At 33.9% G+C, this 20,857-nt stretch overlaps 3 protein-coding genes across 6 annotated transcripts; 1 reads left to right on the top strand and 2 right to left on the bottom strand.

Annotated features, from left to right (window-relative positions):
* Window positions 1-1,825: 1,825 nt before the first annotated feature.
* LOC135128552 (acylglycerol kinase, mitochondrial) lies at window positions 1,826-3,767 on the bottom strand. The gene is made up of 4 exons (XM_064055428.1): window positions 3,134-3,767; window positions 2,731-3,077; window positions 2,288-2,684; window positions 1,826-2,237 (listed from the first exon to the last, which is right to left on the bottom strand). The coding sequence occupies exons 1-4, from the start codon at window positions 3,241-3,243 to the stop codon at window positions 1,847-1,849; spliced, it is 1,245 nt and encodes a 414-aa protein (XP_063911498.1). The 5' UTR covers window positions 3,244-3,767; the 3' UTR covers window positions 1,826-1,846.
* Window positions 3,768-3,868: 101 nt separating this feature from the next.
* LOC135128558 (probable N-acetyltransferase san) lies at window positions 3,869-5,199 on the bottom strand. The gene is made up of 3 exons (XM_064055439.1): window positions 5,074-5,199; window positions 4,702-5,025; window positions 3,869-4,654 (listed from the first exon to the last, which is right to left on the bottom strand). Exons 1-3 carry the CDS (start codon window positions 5,079-5,081, stop codon window positions 4,489-4,491), a joined length of 498 nt encoding a protein of 165 aa, XP_063911509.1. The 5' UTR covers window positions 5,082-5,199; the 3' UTR covers window positions 3,869-4,488.
* A 417-nt stretch (window positions 5,200-5,616) lies between these two features.
* Window positions 5,617-20,200, top strand: LOC135128530 (E3 ubiquitin-protein ligase TRIM33). 4 transcript variants are annotated; one of them, XM_064055397.1, is made up of 11 exons: window positions 5,617-6,253; window positions 6,306-6,519; window positions 6,574-6,834; window positions 6,885-6,995; window positions 7,050-7,357; window positions 7,506-7,802; window positions 7,856-8,016; window positions 14,920-15,743; window positions 19,404-19,587; window positions 19,635-19,787; window positions 19,840-20,200. In XM_064055397.1, the coding sequence occupies exons 1-11, from the start codon at window positions 5,887-5,889 to the stop codon at window positions 19,990-19,992; spliced, it is 3,033 nt and encodes a 1,010-aa protein (XP_063911467.1). In that variant the 5' UTR covers window positions 5,617-5,886; the 3' UTR covers window positions 19,993-20,200. The 4 variants fall into 4 exon arrangements, with proteins under 4 accessions (XP_063911467.1, XP_063911486.1, XP_063911476.1 ...); XM_064055416.1 differs by having other exon boundaries at window positions 7,853-8,016; window positions 14,935-15,743; XM_064055406.1 differs by having other exon boundaries at window positions 7,853-8,016; window positions 14,932-15,743.
* Window positions 20,201-20,857: the final 657 nt, after the last annotated feature.

Below are 20,857 nucleotides of genomic sequence, written 5' to 3'. Positions count from 1 at the left end.
AGTAGAGTTTTGTCAAGAACTTTTTAATTATCAAGTTAAAAATTGCTAAAGTTATACCCCAATTAAGGTTACCCGCCCATGGATCCTCAGTCACCCATGGACACTAATAATTATTATAATTAATAATTTGTGGTCGAAAACAGTTACTAGGATACGTATTTTCCTAATCTTGTCAATGTGACAAACATTTAGGGAGAAATTGAAAATCCTGCTCCCTAATGGCGTACGGAATTTCATCGGCCCAAATGTGGGTGTTGAACACCTTCCCTCGTGTAACCCACCTCATCAGTTGATGGTATAAGAGATACAAAATTTGCTTGTTCGTTTATTTTTCTATTAACCCACTCACAAAAGTTTTGCCTACGTGGTAAGTCTGTTAGTTTCAATAACTGAACTTTCTGGTCCTGAAAGGGGTACATTTGTTCTCTGAGTATCCTCCAAATACTACTCTCCGATACATCACACTAGACAGTGATACGTGCTAGTGCCCGGTCGAGCTTCGACACTCTTCAAAACAGCCTCTTCAGTATTAGCAATTCTATTACTACGTAACTTACCCCGATTCTGAGGTGCCGGTTTAAAAGATCCGTACTCTCGAAAATACTGCAACGTTCTTAAAACTGCGCACATTTGGCAGACGATTTGGGAGGTTTTCTGAAAAAATTCGTTGGGCGCGAGTGCCGTTTCCCGGAGCTTCACCTTACGTTAAAACGATATCGGTGCATTCCAGATTTGAAAACAAAGCCATTTCAACACATTTCGTCTATAAATTAGAAATCTGTGCCAAACAAACTTTAAAGAGACAACGTTTAATAAAAACATTGACATAAAAATGATTGTCAGTGTCAAAACTGTTGCTACGGTACCTTCTTCATTGTTGTAGTGTTGCTATTATTTAAGTTATTATTTAAGGTGAACATAGACGGCTCGTGAATATATGGGTGGGAAAATTCGAAATTCGACTTGAGTTTTCGAAAAAATGCTAGATAAAAAAGTTGTTCCGTTTCACGAGTTCTGTTACTGGTTAAAATTAATGTACTTATTTCTGAGACACCCTGTATACATGATGAATAAAAAAATTGTTTATTGAGTGAAGGTCTGCTTATATAATTTTTTGTTACGTGTAGTTTGTTTCTTATTATTTTTATATTTAATTTTACCACAACAACGGAATCATATATAATAAATTTTTATTATTTATTTCATAACCACCGTTGTTGTTCGTTTGCGACGACTTTTTAAACAAAAAGTGTGTTATGTTTACTATCTTTTCCAAGAATTCCAAACACGAGGGAGAGAATAAGGCGCACAACAGGGATCCTGTATGAAAATTCATCGGACAAAGATTTTACCTTTTATTGTGAAAATTACATTTTTATACTATTTGTACAATTCTACCGGAAAAGCAGTCTTAAACAAGCAAAACTGGCAAAAATATTGTAACAAAACTGCCAAATTTCAAATATTTTAGACGTCAGTTGGGCGCCCTCATTCGGTCATAATGCGAACGACCACCCACGAAAACGGGTCACGAAAAACGGCGAGCCGTCTCTACTGATTGTTATCTATGCTGTGTATTCAGACGTGCACAGATAAAATGAACATTCTGTATACGTTTTGATTCCAAAACACGCGAGTTTTACGTGTTGCCTAACACCGTCGGTGACTGAAGTAACTCGCACAGTTCCAGTTCACTTGAAACATCCTGTACACATGTGAGATTTTAAATAACAAGTGAATTAATATTTGAAATTGTAGGCCATAAACACAAAAAGGCATCAATCATTACGTTTTTGATACCTGTATTCAAATATAACAAACAATAAAAAATCAAACAATCAATATATTACAGATTCTCATTTTCTTTGTTACAAAACACTTTAATTAGCTTAGGAAGTAACGTAACTTTTATTGGTTTCAGTTCATAGTTCTCATTATCTATAGAAAGCCACTCTTCATTCTTGCCTGCTTTTGGCTGAATTTCTACTGATCGCGCCACAATAACTTCTTTAACGTTACGACTTTCCCCATTTTCAGATCGCCATCCGTCTCTTACAAACCCGAAATAGTCAACAGACTCTGGTCCAATGTTAACCAACAATTTTGGCGCTTCTTGATTTGAACTCATATTGGCTATTGAAAGATTAAAATCAACTGTTGAAATATCTGTTTGACTAGTAGTTTGGCAATCTGGATTGATCACGTTTGCGTAACTTGGGTGTTGTTCTTTGTTGAACCTCAATAAAACAAAATTATTAAATTAAAATAACATGAAGTTGTTACCTACTTCTGGAACCATTTTTTTTGTTGTGGCTCGGTTCTAGCGCAGTTTGAACAACCTGTGCATGGAGGGGTATAATACATAAATGCTTTACAATTCCACGTTAAATTATTTTTATATCCATTAAATAAATACGTTGCATATTTTCTAAGTCCACCATAAAGCCAGTAGCTATCTTTTTTAGCTTCTGCATCTCTGTAAGCGCCCCACTTAATTCCAGCAACTGCATAAATCGGTTTATTTTCACCTTCCATTACTTCCACTTTCATAACATCAATGGGTTTAATAACTTCCTCAACAACTGCCATTGTGGCGTTTGCTAAAGTGCGCACTTTTTCCAAATGTTCACCACATGGAAAAAGAACTTTTGCTAATGAGTTGGTTTTACCCAGAGGAAGTATACCTTAAAAACTACGTTACACCGTTACTCACACCATACTATTACATACCAACTGGTATCAGTCCACTAGTATTCTCCTGCGTCCGTCTCAACAACCCTGTTATAACTTCAGATAAAGTACCATCACCTCCAGCAACAACAATAGCGTCAGTGCTTTGTAAATCATTAATGAGAGTCTTCGCGTGCCCTTCAGACTCAGTTTTAATAATATTGACGCAAATTCCGGCTAAATGCAACAACGGGGCACAATACTTTTCAAATTCATTCGTTGATTTACGTTTATTTGCGTTTGGGTTTAGTATCACAGTAATGCTTCGAGGTTCCGCATCCACTCGAATTGGTTCGTCTCCGTATTTGGCCGCTTTTTCACAATACACTCGCATTAATTCTTGAGTTCTAACAAAAAATGTACAATTTACTTGAAAAACAAAAGTGAGGTTAAGTTTACTTACTCGAAATATTCTTTAGTGTATCCGTAGCCGTACATTAACGCTACAGCTGCAAATGTAGATTTTTTCCAATTATTTCGTAAAGTTTTTGCCGTTTTTATAACAAAAGCCATGGTTCTTTAAGAAGTTTCACATGTAATTGTAAACATAACCTTACTAGATGTTTGACTAGTTGTCAGTTTTTAAAAAATGCGCGGTTTGTTGTTTCTTGGCGATAGTTAATCGCACAGTCCACACAAAACGTGTTATTTTTCGAATTACTTCTCAGATTAAAGAATTTACAACTTCCCTTGCTGCCTGGGCGTATCTAATGGGATTTTAATTTTAAATTACATCACCCATATTTGTAGTTAAATTGTGGTCAATAAAAACCGCTTTTTGTGCTCTTTGTTTTCTAAATATGTATCATCAATTTGGAATCTGGGGCCAAAACTTACTATTTTAGTTTAAATAAAACTAGCAATATGTAATTCGCACTTGTATGAATCCCTGCAACTCCACTCATGGGCATCAGTTTGGAATTCCAGTTATCATAAATCCTAACTCTACTTACATTTTTTTCACAAATCTGATAAAAACCTGTAGCAGAAATCTTTAATATTACGATACGACTTTTTCAAATGGAAAACGGGGTACATCAACGAAACGACTTAGGTTAATCCCGACGCGCACAAACTATTAAACTTTATTTACATTTATCAAGTAGAAAACGGATGGCAGGTAAATGAAAATCCTTGCTTTTATAAAACTTTAATAGTTGCATTTGTTATAGATATTTAAATTAACGAATCCCCTCGTCCACGGGTTTAAAAACAAACAGATCTTTCGTTATTTATTACAATTTCTAAACCAAATGAGAGCTGTTTAGTATTTTTAAGGAAACTAGTAAAGATAGTTTGGGAACGTTCTTGATTTTAAAATTAGAATCATCAAATAACAGTAACATCAACTTTTTTTTCACAAAAGCTACAATTTTTAGTTATAGGATTCTTTCACCATAATGAAAGAGACTTACACATCGAATTTGAAAAATTAAACTGGATGGTACATGTTATAGAAACGACAATTTACCAAACCATGTGAGAATCACTGACTTTGCTCCAGAGGTTATTAAAAACCTCTGTGTTGCACGCCAACCCAGTACTCCCCTTCCAATAACGTTTTACGATAAATATGGCAACGCTGTAATCAAGGTTATGAAAATATGATCATTTCAGTTTGTGGTTGCAGGTGAACAATTTGTACCTCAAAAACAAACTTTATTAAGAAGCAAACAAACAAAAGACAATGTTTTGAAATTTAAAATACTGTAACAAAAGAACCTTCCTATTAAACAATCATTAAAAGCAAAGTACTTTTTATTCAGCATTACCGTTCGTCTGTCCCTTTTTTCTTAAAGTTTTTTGCAATACATGAGCATCCGCTGGTTCTATTCTCTTATAATAATGTTCTTTGGTTTCCACTATCTCAAAGCCGAATTTTTTGTAAAAATCTATGGCTCCTTCGTTATTAACCTGCACGTGTCTGCAACAGATTTGTCAAAACATCGTCGGTGGAGTACTTTAACTTACAGGAATATGCTATCGAAATTTCCATCTTGTTCAACGTAATATAAAACGTGTTGAACCATTAGGGTTCCTATTCCAAGCCTACGGTAGGGATAGAGGCAGCCCAAAGTCATTATGTATAGTCGTCTTGATTTTTCTGAGGTGTCGATTCGACAACATACAGCCCCCACCACGATGTCGTTGTAGTACGCCAATTTCGCTAGTTCTCCTGCTTCTAGAACGTCTTTGTAGAATTTATCGTTATACGAGACAGGAAAAACCACGCTGTTAAGCCGTTTCAGTTGTTTGATATTATGTGGGGTTACGTTTCCTAACTCTATGTTTGCTCTACAAAAATACGTTCAAAATGCTACTAAAATCGTTTTTGCAACTCACCTAGTCATTTTTTAAGTTATTTAAATAAATTACTTGGTAAATTTAACCGTAAATTTTAAAATAATCGGGACTGATTCTCGTAATGTCAAAATAATGAAAGATGATGGAAGTGTCTAAAGTGCCACCACGCATTTTTTCTCTCTTTTTTCCGACGCGGCCCTCTCTCTTACTTTAATCAATTCTTAAATAAATAATCAAATTTAAAAATTAAATCGGACTTTAAGTGAAAAATGAAATTCAATACAACTCCAAACAGAGAGCAGCGAGGTTATCATTAAATATACATCGGATAATAACGGGTCTTCATCCTTTGAGGCCAACTTTCTATGTTCACAAATGCGCCAAAATTTATTGCCAACTTACTCAACGAAAATCGCAATTTATAAAACGCTTTTTCGGGAAGAAAAGGGCATGTTTCGTAAATACGACTAAAAAGACTTCTTCGTTGCTCCAAATGTGTTGTCGTAGGTTCATGAAAACAGTCGTTTAATCGAAGAGACTGGTAAATAATATCTTGAAGATAGTTACTTCCTGTTTGTAATGTTGTTCGTTGACAGTTGGGTGAAATCGGTGATAAGAGGTTGAGGTGTTTTCGAGAAAAAGGCGTCTGTGAGATGTTCAAAACAAGTAAATAAATTTGAAAATCTCGTGGAATGGAATCTAAAGTCCTACCGAATCGTTTGGTAGATTGCACGAATCAAACAAAAATGCTTAACAAACAACCCCAATCAAGGTGGTAATTAATTTTTTAAACGAGATCCCCAAGCAACATCATCAATTTTTCATTTTTAATTGCTTCTAATATTGTCCACGATGGCTGAATCAAATATTTATTACAACGACAGCAATTACATGAACCACCAAAGCTCTAGTGAAAAAGAAGTGATTGATTCAGTTGAAAATCTAAATGAGCACAGTGAAATGATTTGTGATGATTCTCTGACTGCCGCAGCTCCAGAAGAATCGAAAAGTGAAGCGAAGGAAGTGAGTGACGCCAACGAAGAACAAGAACATGTGGAAAGTCCCACTACCGGAGAGGCTTACACTTTTAAGTGCGTGTTTTGTGAACAACTTCTTAGTGCCAACGATGATCCAAAGTTGCTTGAGTGTTTACACAATGCGTGTGGAAACTGTATTGGAAATAAAATTTACGAACACCAAGAAACAGAACCAGAAAAGAGTGAGTTTTTAATTGTAGGATTAATCAATACGTCAATATTTGTGCATTCTAGATACTGTCGAATGTCCACTGTGTAATATAATATGTGAACCAGGGAAAATAATTGAAAACCAGTTCCTTTTGGAACTGGCCAATAATGATGACAGTAATTCAGCTAAATTGACAGAACTTAAATGTAGTAGTTGCACCGATGATGCAATTGCTACTAGTTGGTGTGTCGAATGCTCTGAGTACATTTGTGATAGTTGCGTCCAGGCTCATCAAAGGTTTTTGTTTTTCAACTGAGTTGTTTTGTCACTGTTTTTAAATATTATTCTTAGGTTGAAAATAACGAAGGACCATACTATTAAACCCAAGGAAGAAGGACTGAATGACAATCAGTCATCAACTAGTAGTTCTTCACCGAATTTATTCTGTTCAGTTCATCCACATGAAAAGCTATCATTATTTTGTGAAACTTGTGATAAATTAACTTGTCGCGATTGCCAACTCATTGAACATAGGGAACATAAATACAAATTTACAAACGAAATTGCTTTAGAAACGCGCAAGTTTATTTCTGATATGTTGAAAGATGTTGGGTATGTTAAATCTAAACACCGTTTTCCATATAATTAGTTTTTATTTGTAGATATAAGAGAGCGTTGTTGTGCAGCGCAATGAAAGTTATTGATGACCGCCAAAATTTAATTGTTGAAAAAAAACAAGCTTTAGTTAAAGAGATTACACAATTAGTGGTGAAGTAAGTAATTTGTGTTAAAGATATTTTTCCTTTTATGAAGAAATCGTGTCGTAGGTTAACAAATACAATAAACGTAAGGGGCAAACAATTAGTTTCTAAATTAACAGAAGTATGTGACAGCAAACAAAAAACCCTGCAGGAGAAAAAACAAGCCTTAGAACAACTGTCAAGAATGACCGATCACTGTATAGAATTCACTCAACACGCTTTGGACAATGGGAGCGATATGGCGCTCTTGTACAGTAAAAAGCAAGTTACAGATCATCTCAGAAGAATAAAGTGCAAACGAGCGGATATTCCCAACCCTGAAATCCCTGTCAGAATCCATCTGGCTTTGGATAAATTCCCAGATCTTGTAAAAGGTAGGATTTCTCCACACTTGGAATGCTTGAACTAAATTACTTTTGGTTTTTCTGCTTTCGTTGATAGGTTTGTCAACAGGTAACTTATTTTTCTTAGAACGAGAGGATTCGTCTGGTTTTCTAACTTTTTTTGCATATTATTTTTCAGTTATGTCCACAATCGGTCAGATTGTGGTTGATGGTAGGATTTATCCTTCTCAGTCTGTTTCCCCATCAACTTCAATACCGCCACATGGTTCACCCAGTCCAGGCCATACCAGGCCGCCTCAACAGCAATCGCCCATTAATCAGTTACTCCAACAGCAATCACCAACATACCAACAATCGTCGGGTTATCAACAATCGCCCAGATTACCGCCGCCTTATGGTCAGTTTTCAAACGGGACTCAGTACCAACAAGGTCAGAATATGAGTCCGCAACCCAATATGCAACAACCAATGGGAGGTAAGATAGTGCGGACGTTTGTTAAACGTGGTTTTAAAATATAAAATCAGTAGGACCAAAAATGATGCCTAATATGGGACCGCCGATGCCTCAACAAATACCGATTTCACTAGCCCAACAGCTGTCTGTAAATAGAATGCAAATGCAAAGACAAATGCCGAGACCGCTATTACCGAGAATGCCGGCAAATTCGGGAGGACTGAATCAACAACAGGTAAATTTAATATATTACTAATTGTTCATTATTTTGAGATCAAGTACACAGAAAGATTCAATCCGATTTATTAATAACATATTTTTAATACTGCGGTAACGTTTGAATTACAGTTGACACTTGCTTGTACAGAGTGGGGATAAAGTAACGCGTAATAAAATTCCTATTGGTAATGATAATGACACTGTATACGTTGCTATGGCGACCATATAACGTCACCAAACATTTTTGTGGCACCGTTGTTTAGAGGTTATACTCAGTCTTGACATGCTTAGATGATATTTAAGAGAACGTTATGCAAAATGCTGTGATAAAAAAGTTACGAAATTTTTAAACCCTACGTCTTTATCATGACCGGTTTTATGAATAGCTAGTAAATATTCATCTCATTTATGTAGAAATAATGCAGAATTTTATAATTATAGGGGATGAACTACCGTGATTGGTACTGAAATGCCGAATACAACATACATTTCTCTAACTCAAGATTGCAGATGTGAATAAAATATTTAATTAATTAATTTTTTAGATGTTTAGATTGTTGCAAATATTGTTTAGATAGTGCAAATTAGCATAAACATTTTTAACAATTTCAAAAATAAAATTTACTTCATGTTTTTTGACGCAATTTTTTCCTCAAATGTGAGAGTTTGTTCCTGTGTTCCTAAATACATTTCTTTTTCCTGTTTTGCTTTATTTTATAATACAGTCTCACTGGAGGTTTTGAACATGCCACAAAAGGAGATTGTAAAATTCTTGTGATATGGAAAAAAATCGAGATAATTGCCTCACCGGTTTGTCACACAAGCTTTTCTCGAAGTGGTGACTTTCATTGCTAAGGTTTGCTTAATCCTTTCTAGAAAATTGATGACGTCACCTCAAAAAATATTAAATATGTTAGGTATTTCATTATTTTTTTTCGTTGCAATTAAATAAAGTTGGTGTAATTATTACTGCCATCATTAGTATTTCATCTCGAACATTACAAAAAAATGTAGGAGAAATTAGATACGAAATACACAAACGAAAAGTATCATTGCAAAATTGATTGAGATTGAATGTTTACCTCCTTTGCACTATTTTGTAACGATCTAAATATCTTCTACTAGTATTTTTTTAAAGTAAATTTAGAAATTTTTTACCAATTCCAAATGTCATGTTGTTCGTCATTGCCTATTTATAGCGTGTAAGACAACTAATATCTGGTTGACCGAGTTTCACTCGGCTCGTTTGGTAGTATTAGATCAGATTAGGACAGATAAATATGCGTATAGTATGCATTTTGAAGTACACGCGCTACTTAAAAATACACATTAAAAAAGAAATTCCATAAGCAGTCTTTGTTTTAAACACTGATAAGTGACATGTAGAGATTAAAGAACAGAAAACTGGAATTATTGTTTGACATCTCATTTGTTACCCAAGTTTTCTCTCTGTCGTTTTTTTTTTCCTAGTTTTCTCTCTCGACTCTAGAAAAAGGTCACAACCACATTCTTACTGCCAGAAGAGTTTCGCCTCTGGTGTGGTTAACATACTGAGTTACCGTGCTCTTTTGTGTTATTCCTAATTTCTCAATCTCAACCCTGCTCCCGAAGATGCCATTTACGAAAGTGTGCGAAACGTTGAGCCCAAAAACTCAAATAACACGGTCCCATCCCCGAAAACGATCACATGTTGACACTGACCGTGGAACCTCTGAAATGAATGCTTGACAAAATAATCTCAATTCAACACACTTTCGTGTGCCTTTTATCCGCTCACTGTTTAGTTTTTGGTAAATTTTCTCACCCCAGGAGGTGAATTTCAACGTCCTCTATACAGTGGAGCATGTTTCGGTACGTACAATTGAAGATAAAAAGGTACGTCAAACGTACTGTCAGACTGTCACCCAAACTTCTCATATAAAACAATCTCGTGTTCGTGTAGTGTCATCTGATGTTGCCTAGCAACAAATATAATTCACTGCCTGAAAATTGCTGAAAATGCATGAAGCTGTAATTTTCAGAAGTTAAAACTATGATCAATCGATTTCTTGACCCAAAAAACCCCCAACCTGTAAATTTCATCGAAATCGTTAGAGCCGTTTTCGAGAAACCCATTACATATATATATATATACAAACTTTGCTCGTTTAATAGTATTAGATTAATTAAAAAGCAACTTAAAATGTTCTCTATCGATTATTAACAAAGCAAGAATAACATGTGATCTATTTTCCTATCTCTTTTCGACGGTTTGAAAGCGCCTTAAATTTCAGCCCATTTTTTTTGTGTTCGAAAAATCCTCTATTATCGCATAAATTGTTACATTAGTCGGCTTATCGCGGCGCCGGGAATTCCTGATAAGGGCGGTTTCCGTGGTATTGAATTGGGAGTTAAAAAAAAATAAAACAATAGATAAGTCAAGTGTACAACTTTATCTGGTTCTTTGCTACACGGAAACCCTCGGAAGCAGGTATGAGTATCAATATCTCCTTTCGTCACGCAGGGTTTTTTTTTGGTACCTGCCGTCTTTCTTTGGCCGAGCCAGGTTTACGCTTCCGGGGTACCTTAGACCGGCGACACCCTTATCTTCGCCCGAGACAAGATTCCGTCTCCGGAGTGCGATAGCCTGTTGATGCCTATCTTATGGCTTGTCGGATTTGGCGAAAGACCTCCTGTCGACATTCACCTTCGCCAGATAAGCCTTGAGACTCCCCCTTTCCCCTTTTCTTCTAGAGTTATTAGTTTTTTTTCCTGAACGGATCTTCGAAGTGTAGTTAGTAGTTATCGTAGTTGAGTTGTAAATTATAAGAGTTAAAGCTTTAACTTCGTGGGTTCTCTTAAAGTGTTTTGTCACCGTAAGTTTAATTGTTAATTCGTTTTAATTTGTTCCTCGTAATTTTGAATGTTAACTCGTAATTGATTAAAGTATGAATTGGGTCAGGTCATTTTCCAGTAGTTGTTAGTCCTAGCCCTCAATCTATTTAAACAATACTGGTGGCTCCCATAATAATGACAACCAAGAGCCCTCCCTCCTCTATGGGTGAATCGGCAAAAGTGTCTGTTTAAACAAAATAAAACCCACAAAGTTTTTCACAAAAATATCTTTATTTTCTTCAAAGTTGAGAAATACCGTTCGCTTTCCTCAGTTGGTAATCTACTATCGCACGCAAAAATCTTGTCTGTACCCTGCAGCGAGAGGTATTAGTCTTCTCCATCTCCTCGCTCCTGGTTTCCATAACCTCATAAACGCTTAGGTGGAATATAGTCGACAAGGACGAAAATTTCTTGGTTTGATTGCAGAAAGTTTTGAATCCGAAACGAGAACTTTTTGAGATAATGTTTGAAACTCTACATTACACTGATTTTTTTTTAACAAAAACTGGTCTAAAGTTATTTAAATAAAACTTCCCTCGTCCGTGAAACAAATACAGATTCTTCGAAAAATTATAAAATATAATATTGCGAATTTAATTTTTTTTTTGAAAACTCCTATTAAGTTAAAACAAAAATATGTGTGGAGTGTTAAAGTACATATAGACAAAGGAACATGCTATGTGTGTTTCAAGTGAGTTTTTCCATAATAAAATTTTGTGACAACACTTTATCAAGGACACTTTTTAATAGATGTAGTGTAATCCTAATAATAACAGTACTGTAAACTCAAATTTTCGAGGAAATGGGGTACGTTGTTGTTGATTTGATCAGTAAAATAGATTATTTCATTCATTTTTTTTTGACTCACCCAGTACAAGTAATCCAAAAATATGAATGCATTCATAAACCACAAGTAACACTCATAATAATTTACATGTCTTACATAGGATTTATTCGGCAGAATTTTGAGATGGGCGTCATCAATAAATGGATACATTTTGATTAATAACTTTAAAACGTTTGTAAGATTTCAAGGTTAAATTGTAAAATGTTGCTGCACAATTTTGATTTTTTCCCCACCATCAACGTGATAACATCACCTCAAAAAAGTGCTTAATATTTTTTTTTATTTTTATAAAATAACTTACTCCTACACTTGTGGTTTATGAATCTGTCCCGATTTTTTACCTTAGAAATCCATGTTTTTTTAAAATGAAAATTGCATAATAACATCACATTTTACAATTTAACTTTTAAATGCAAAACCGAATGTTCTGAAATGTTGCAAATGTTTTAAGATTATTGTACAAGCATCGTAAATCGTTAATCACAATTTATCCGTTTATCTTTATGTAATGTTACGTACACAGTAGGGTGTTCCTTATTTAGAGGTAATTTTGTATTTTTTCGAATTAAGTTGGTGTCACCCTCCAAAAAGTTTACATTTGGAATAGACAGTACGCATACAAAATTTTAACCCATTCCCTTTATCCCTTCCCGTGCCGCCATGAACTTGAATTTTCAAAAATTAAAATCTGCATAATATGCAGTAGGTCTTGAGTACAAACGTCAAATAATTGTACTTTTTGTGTTATGTGTAGCATGTTAGCGATTACAAAAAATTCTAATGGCTTTAACATTTTTTGACAGTGAAGCACCTGTGGAATTAAAGCAATGTATGGTAAAAGCTCTCACTAACGAAGGTAATTCCAGTGGAATGAAGAGATTAATAGTTCGACTAACAGATATTCACAGTTTAATTAGTAATTTAATCATCAATGTCAATTAATTATTTTCATAAATTTTTTAACATGTTCAAGAAAAGAGTTGAGAGTTTTATATCGAAAAATAGCGCGGGTCTCTTTTCACGCTTCAAAATTGACCCTCAGTTTTTGGAGTTTGATCCAACAACATGGGAATCCCACACATCATTTGTGAAGGGAAAATCAATTATAAGTTCCCTTAAAGTTGTCAATGACACCGCAGACAGATCTGTAAAATTGAGACAAGATTTTCATCGTTTGTTGATCAAAAATGAAGATCAAAGACAATATGTCTTGTGAACGGTTCAGGAACACAGAGCAATGTATCCCAATTGTAAAAAAACTACTACTTTAAATAAATCTTATTGATTGCATTTTAATTTTTAATATTTTTGAGTAGATATGGATTTGGTAATAATAATAGTAATATGTTTAACACATAACCTTTATTTTAAAAATGTCAACATTACTATTAATATCATTTTACTGACCCAAAATAAAAATATTTCACGACACAGAAAAAAGAGTTAATTTGTGTTGTTTATCAAACATTTATCGTGGTGGCGCCACTGGAAGAAGATCACTTAGGGGTATAATATTTTACATATATTTTTCTTATATCGAATGTAAACTGTTAATGGGGTGAGAGTTAAAGAAAACCAAACTTGGAAAATAAGGAACACCCTAATACACAGTGTATTAGAATTTACTGCGAAGTAATATCAAGTATGTGGAAAAGGAGTAGTAGGTAACAAATTATTAATATGAAAGCAATGAAGAAGAAAACGAAACTTAAAAAGAGGACCAAAAACAATTAAATAACTGGGAACATGTTTCACCATTTGAGCAGACATTACCGTTGTGTTAATTTTTATACATTTCGTTGGTAGGTTTTGTATTGTGTCATTTTCTAATTGTCAATATAGTAGAAATCCTCTATAACGATTTATTCGGTATAAGTGATTTTCGTAATAACAGGAAAAAAACATTCCAAACCTTTAGAATACAATTCTATTATCTAAAAAATGATCGAAAATGAACAAAACACATTTATTATTAAATAAGAAAAGACAATAATTTTAAAAATAAAAAAATCTGTTATTTTCGTTTGTTTTTGATTATTGTTAACTTTAAACATATCAAGTGCATTTTCTAAATCCACCAAATGGTCAAAAAGTTTATCGTGTTGTGGAGTAGAAGTACCCACCAACAAAAAACGACGAATATTTATATTTTAACATAAAACCACTTACATACATTTAATTCACGGTTTGTTCTAAACCATTTGAGAACGGCTTTATCGAGTTTAGAATTCTTCGTTGAATAAAGTGTTTATAACTTTTGAAGAAAATTCATTGTTGTGTGCTTTGGGCCTCTAGCGTCTTTCTTATAATAATTTAATTAAATTACGTCATTTGCTAAAATGAGTCTTATCTTAGTAGGTACTAGCCTTACCCGCCCGCCCTCTCGTTTTTTACAGGGTATATCATTTGCCAAAATCAGTTTTATCTTAGCAGGTACTAGCCCCGCCCACCCACCCGCTCTTTTCTTAGAAGGTATGTCATTTGCCAAAATCAGTTTTATTTTAGCAAGTACTAAAATAAAACTAAGTTTTACAAAAAATGATCAAAATTTGGCAATAGTACGAGTTTACTTATATACACAAGGCAGGAATTTTGAACATCTTCTCTAGTGTTTGGTTGGTTATGCTTTAATGGACTTTTTTTTGTTGGCTTTGTTTTTGTTTATAGTTTATAAATATTTTATTAAATGCTTTTATAAAATTACGTTTTTTTCGTAATCTACATCATAAAGAATTTTTTTATTATTTTTTTGGGACTCCTGATTAGTTAATCCGCCATTTTCCAGACACCAGGTATACGAATACGCAACTGACAAATGTAATTTTGACAAAAATATTTTATTCATTTTTTGTTTTTTAGAAAAAGTAATTTAGACAGAACAAGTTCAGATTCGTAGAATTTTGATAGGAGTTGTCTAGCAAAATTTTGAAATGACGTCAATGTCAGGACGAACAAACATATAAGCTTAAAGATCGCCCAAAATATCACACCAATTCATACAATATTAAATTTGGAGATTAGCTGTTGAAAAAGTCATTGACAGACAGACAAACGGAAAAAACATTTAAATTAAGCAAGTACCAACTGTATTTCAGCCGTGCCGCAATATAATCGATTGTACCTATTTTTCCACTATAACTTTTCACTTGGTTGTTTTTCCATCTTAAAACAAGTGTTCAGGCACCTAATTTAATGTAGAATATTCACCAGCAGGTTTCCTCCTCAACTCACCCACAAAACATGTTGTCAGATCGTAGCAACCTACGATGTTTACTTCAACCAACCAACACCAACACACCTGTATATATCCAAACAGGCCCAGCCCAATACCAAGCAGTACAACCCCACGTAGCTCAACAGTTCCAAGGTAGATTCCCCAACCAAGTCCAACAACAACCACAACAGCAATTCCGCCAGCAACAAACTCCAATGAGAATGATGGTACCAAACCAGAACCGGCCGAGCCCGCAAAGGCAGCCGTACCACATGCAAGGAGCCTCCGCCAGGTGGCACATACCTCAACAAACCGCGAACAACGGGAACAACGTCGGCAACAATCGCAACATGACGCTGCCAACAATCAACGACAACTTCAAAATCACCCTGAAACAACAGACTCAACCATCCGAGAACAAGAACTTGCCGGCTACGGTTACTTCGACCATTCCCAAGACGCCGAGTCCGAATCACGTACAAGGGCGTTCGGATACGGAACGTAGCTTAGACAAGTTCTGCGAGGACTCGGTGAAGGACTTGATGGCGACGATCGCCAAATTGGACTCGAATGGGGTTCAGGTGGTGGCGGAAGGGAGGCAAAAGACGGGGGGTTCACCGCATGTTGACAGTTCGACAGGCGACGCGGGACCGTCGGGGAAAATCAAGTCCGATCCTATGGATACGGGGAAGGACGATCCGAACGAGGATTGGTGCGCTGTGTGTATGGATGGAGGAGAATTGGTCTGCTGCGATAAATGCCCGAAAGTGTTTCATCAATACTGTCACATTCCTAATTTGAGTGTCGAGTGAGTATTTTTGATTTTTATTACTGGTATTATGATCCAGAATTTCAAATTCGGGATCGTTTTAAGAATAGATAAATTTTGACAGGACCTACGAGCAAAATAAAGTATACACTTTTTTATAGCAAATTTTACAAAACAGACAAATAAGCAGTCGAAATTATTTGTTAAAATACTGAAAGTAAGAAACATATTAGTAGCGTTAAGATTTAAATACTACTAAAATACAAGTTTAATAAATGTATTATCTTTGAAATTGCGGCAGCTGTGTGCCTGTTCATATTAGAGTGGCAATATTATGAGAAGAACATCTTGAGTCGTGTCACGTAAGCTTTAAGTAGTAGTGTATCATTTGTATTTTTTAAATAAGTATATTAGTATTCTCTGGCAATAGAAAACGAAAAACTTTGTAGTTTCTACCCCGTAAATTCGCATGTGGACTCTTCGGGACGCTGTGTCCGTAACATTTCTACTATAATATAATTTGGTCGAAAATAGTTTTTTGTTCTAATTGTACGACAAACTTCAAGAAGAAAATAATTTTTTGTTCATATGTTGCGAAAAAAGTAAAAAGAGAGCAATTTGGACATCTTTTTTAATGAAAATAAGTTTTGAAACTCGGTCTTTAAACGGTCCTAACTTTTTATTTGGGGACAAGATATGGGAATTAAAAAATCGCGTCAACGAACTTATGGACCTTCAGTGAAGATTTTTGGAAGTGGAAAATATTTTATAAAAATGCTGTAACATTCGTTTTTAATTTATTTTCTCATCAAATCATTGAAATATTGGTCAAAAAATTGATGACGTCTTCTTAAACATTTTGTTAAGTAAGCTATTTTAAATTGAGTTGCCTTAAAAAAATAATTTACCCAAGATATTAAACAGTGGATGGATTTTTGTTACATTGCTCATTTCATACTTAATCTATTATTTCCCTGTTAAAAATTGGTGACGTCATTTTTACGTAGCACTTTTCTGTGAAATTAATTGAGGACATGCCTCAAAAGGCCACCAGATGTTGGAATTACATTTAAAAGTATCACAATTAATGTAATTTGGAGACTTCGGTTCCGATTTATAAAAGCGTTGTTGTCTTAATTATGCGATTAATTGATCGTACGACCAAATTGAACAATCTAGATATTCAAGGTCAAGCCTAGTGCATCATCTACTATTTAACAAGGATTAATTTTTTATTTGTTTTTTATAAATTGATCCCTGGAGAGTTAAGGATAGCAAAAATGTATTTTTTTTTATCTGTGCAGGTTTTAAATTTATGGTTATTTCAAAAGTGTTTGACAGTACGGCTTAAAGATGCATATATACAGGGTAAGTCACTAAGCGCGCGTTCCTTAATATATCATTCATTATTAGAAATAGAAGAAATTGTACGGTTCTTTGAGGACTATACTTTAAAATTATTTTTAGCTGTACAATATCCAACTTAGTTTTTTTTTAATGAAATACCCTATACATTTTTAGATATTTTGATTGACCTCTTCCCAGGCTTTACAATCTCTGTTTATTCTTGAAATTCTGATGCGACGGTGCCACGTTATTTTAATTTTCTTGAATTTTTTTAACAATAGAAGGGTTCTCAAAAAGACCGAAATGGAGTTATTTTTAAAATCTGTGTTACAATATTTTGTGGAGAGATAGATAATAAATAACAAAAAACTTAAAAATTGTTTACGATGAACTGGACAAGTGTGGCGAATTTTTAGAGTTTTTTGATTTATTGGTCTACATCAATATTTTGTTTCTGTAAGTGAACGTCAAATTGACGTACTGTATAAAGGTTATCAGAAAACAAACATTTTTTATAATTCTTTAAAGAAGCGGAATTTGTTGGACTGTTCTTCAACAGCGAGGGAAGTTCTGTCGAAGTAACCTTGGATCAATTTTTTTTAAGATACATTTCGACATGTTAAAAGAATGAGAACAAAAAAATAGAGTAAGATACAGTAATCAAATACAGGGTGTTGTATTTGAAAAAACTGAAATATTGATATTTGAAAATTGTAATGTTTAGAATTTTTCCTCGGTATATTAAAATTTGATTAACTGACACTACAACAAAGCGCAGACCTCTGTTTATCCTTCTACGAAACATTGTAAGGCTGATTTTAAAAATAGTCCTATTGTGATTTTTTTTTGTGAAGCTTTTCATTACCAAAAATGTGAACATCTTAAAAACAGAACACTGTGTAGTTAAAAATAATTTTAGACTATAGTCCTCAAAGAACCGTACAACTTTGGTCTTTGCCATTTTTGAATCTCTAATAAATAATTAATGAGATCTAGTAACTCACCCTGTATGTTATCCTATTTAAAAAAAAATCCTTATAAAAAGTCGAAGACGTCACCAACAACACTGTCTAAAAATTAATATGAATAAAACTGATTGATTTCTTTCAGTATTTTTGTTAAATATTAGTTTATTGAATTTATTGCATTAGTAATTTATACCGGGTGACTTAATGATTGAAAGAAAAATTTTTGCTGGAAATCCTGAGTTATTGGCAGCAACGGTGGTATATTGCGTTCGTGATCATTTTAAACACGCAGTAGGCCAAGATATTTTTTTGTTAGGTTACCGTCAGATCCTGTTATATGACGTTCCTTTTTACATATTGGTCGTGTTGTTAATTCTGTCATTAATTTAATGCATCAATGCTCTATCGTTATCGATTAAGTATAACCTAAAATAAATTTATTATGACAAATCACAATGCTCTTAACTAAACTGTCAGATTTTCGTAGATAGCAGGAATTTGAAACAATTGTGAACGGTATACTATCATAAAATTTTAAATATGTTGCCAATTTGACAAAAATTACAACTATTAATAGCTACTCGGTATTAAAAAAAACATAATGCAGAGATAATAAATTGATTATTGCACAGATAATTACAAAATATCCTACATTAAGTGGGCCTGGAAAATGTATCACTCTAAGATTAATTGACATTTGTGACAGGCGAAGATCACTAGATATTAGTAGATCAATCAAAAGATTGTACATCAAGTTGGTTTTGAAATTTATAAGTGATTATAAAAATAATCACCTTGCATCACAGGGATTTATTAAAAAAACAGTATTGCAGATGCCTGAACGAGATAAATTTTGTTTAGCCCAAACATTAGAGTGAAATAATTAGTCACATTATCCCACTAGTGCGATATAGAGTTCATAACATATATTTAAAATTACCCCATTTATAGAAGTGGCTTAAGTTGGCTAAATGCACTCATTTTTTACACAATTGCAGTAGGGTCCATCCGACATAATGTTCGAAACTACCGGACGGATTGTCGTCAAATTTTATATATATTAACTGCTTCTGATATACGTATACGTGTCGGTTAATTTTTAAAAAGAATAGTATCTGGTAGGCGGGTAGAAAATATTGGAAATATATTTGTTTTGTAAGTTTTTTTTTTGTGTAGGTTTGTTTTAGTGTGGTATGATTTTAGAATTATCAATAACTGTAAATTTATTTACAACTTAGTAAGATTACCAAAAATTATACAAAAAAATGAATATATTAATATAAATTTAAAGTTATTATTACTTGTTGTTAGAATTTAATTTAATAATATGAAATAAATTTACATTTTTATTTAAAAATAATGCGAAATATGTATTCTTTTTAAGGGAAAACGACACTTGGCAGTGTTTGCTATGTACAAACTTTTCTGATCTCTCCGAACACCTGTCAAACGATAAAAAAGAAGGGGAACTGAGTGAGAAAGACAAGAAAATAGCCGAACGCATAGTTCTCGAATTATACTGTCAGTATGACCCTAGTTTGCCTTTTAGAGAAGTTATAGGACCAGAGGTAAGCGCATCCAGGTGTCCGCAAATTCTTCAGTAATCCATTTCCAGAACGAGGAATACCACTCAATTATCAAAAGTCCGATCGCTCTGGACAGTATCCGCCAAAAGTTGAACTGGGCATCACCTGACCATTATACCTGCATGGAGCAGTTAATCAAAGACGTACGATTAATGTTTAAAAACGCATATACGTACAACCCTGTAAGTATTAGAGATATGTTGCGAGATGTGCGTTGATTGCTTGATTTTTAAGGAGGATTCTCAAGTATACGCCGATGCAAAAACTTTGGAAAAGTTCTTCGACGAACAGTTAGAAAAGTTCCTGCCAGAATACGCTTATGAACATTTCGACGATGATGATATTCAGCCCCCTACTAAAAAATATCGGCGCATTATAAGTGATTGACAAATTGTTCAGGGGGCGAATAATACTGTGTATTTCTCCCTATAGTTCAAAATGAAAACTTTTTCAAGTTTTTCAATTTATTTAAGGGCAGTTGTTCGTTAAAAAGACAGTAGTTATTGTTGGATACTGTTGAAGTGTGGGACAACTTGCTCTTAATTGTTAGACTTTTATCATGTTTTAGTGATCGATATATATTGTTAGTTAATTATTTAATTGGGTTTTATTTAAGACTTCTTTTATGATTTGTACATGTTACAGTTGTAATGCGGTTTCGAATGTGTAGTTACGTCTTGAACGAAATCGTTTTGTTGTTTTTATAGAATCTATAATCAATCAAGTATAGAGTGTATTTACGCACATAGTTGGTGTTTTATACAAGGGTTCTATTAACATTAAGATTTGAGGAATGATCTCTTGGTGTTATAGATCACTGTGTATAGTCACATGTGATCAAAGTTTAAAATAATCAGGTTAATTATGACACCATACAGTCTGGAGGTTAACAAATTTATATATTAAAGTCATTGTTTTTCTTACTCTTTTTGATTGCATGTGATAAGTAGGGCTATATCGACAGAATAATGTTGTACCTATACAATAGACATTCAGTATAAACATACATAGATGTATATTGATGAAATTATAGTACATGAAATAAAAATATTTATCTATTTTGTTATGTGCATTTAATTGATTGTCTGATAATCAATTTGTAAGCTGTATAAATTATAATAAAGATATATTAATGTCATTTCGTCTTTTTATTCACTGTTTACAATGCCGGCGAAACACCACATACACAAAACGCATTTAAACCAGCATTCGTGCGATAAAGAGTGGTTTATGGTACTAGTAGGCGAAGTGG

This window comes from Zophobas morio, unplaced genomic scaffold (assembly GCF_036711695.1).
Source record: "Zophobas morio isolate AGI-343-1 ecotype UQ-CSIRO unplaced genomic scaffold, CSIRO_AGI_Zmor_V1 ptg000002l, whole genome shotgun sequence".
In the NCBI taxonomy this organism is placed as follows: Eukaryota; Metazoa; Arthropoda; class Insecta; order Coleoptera; family Tenebrionidae; genus Zophobas; species Zophobas morio.
Note: the sequence above shows the minus strand (reverse complement) of the source record. Positions and strands in the feature narration are given on the sequence as shown.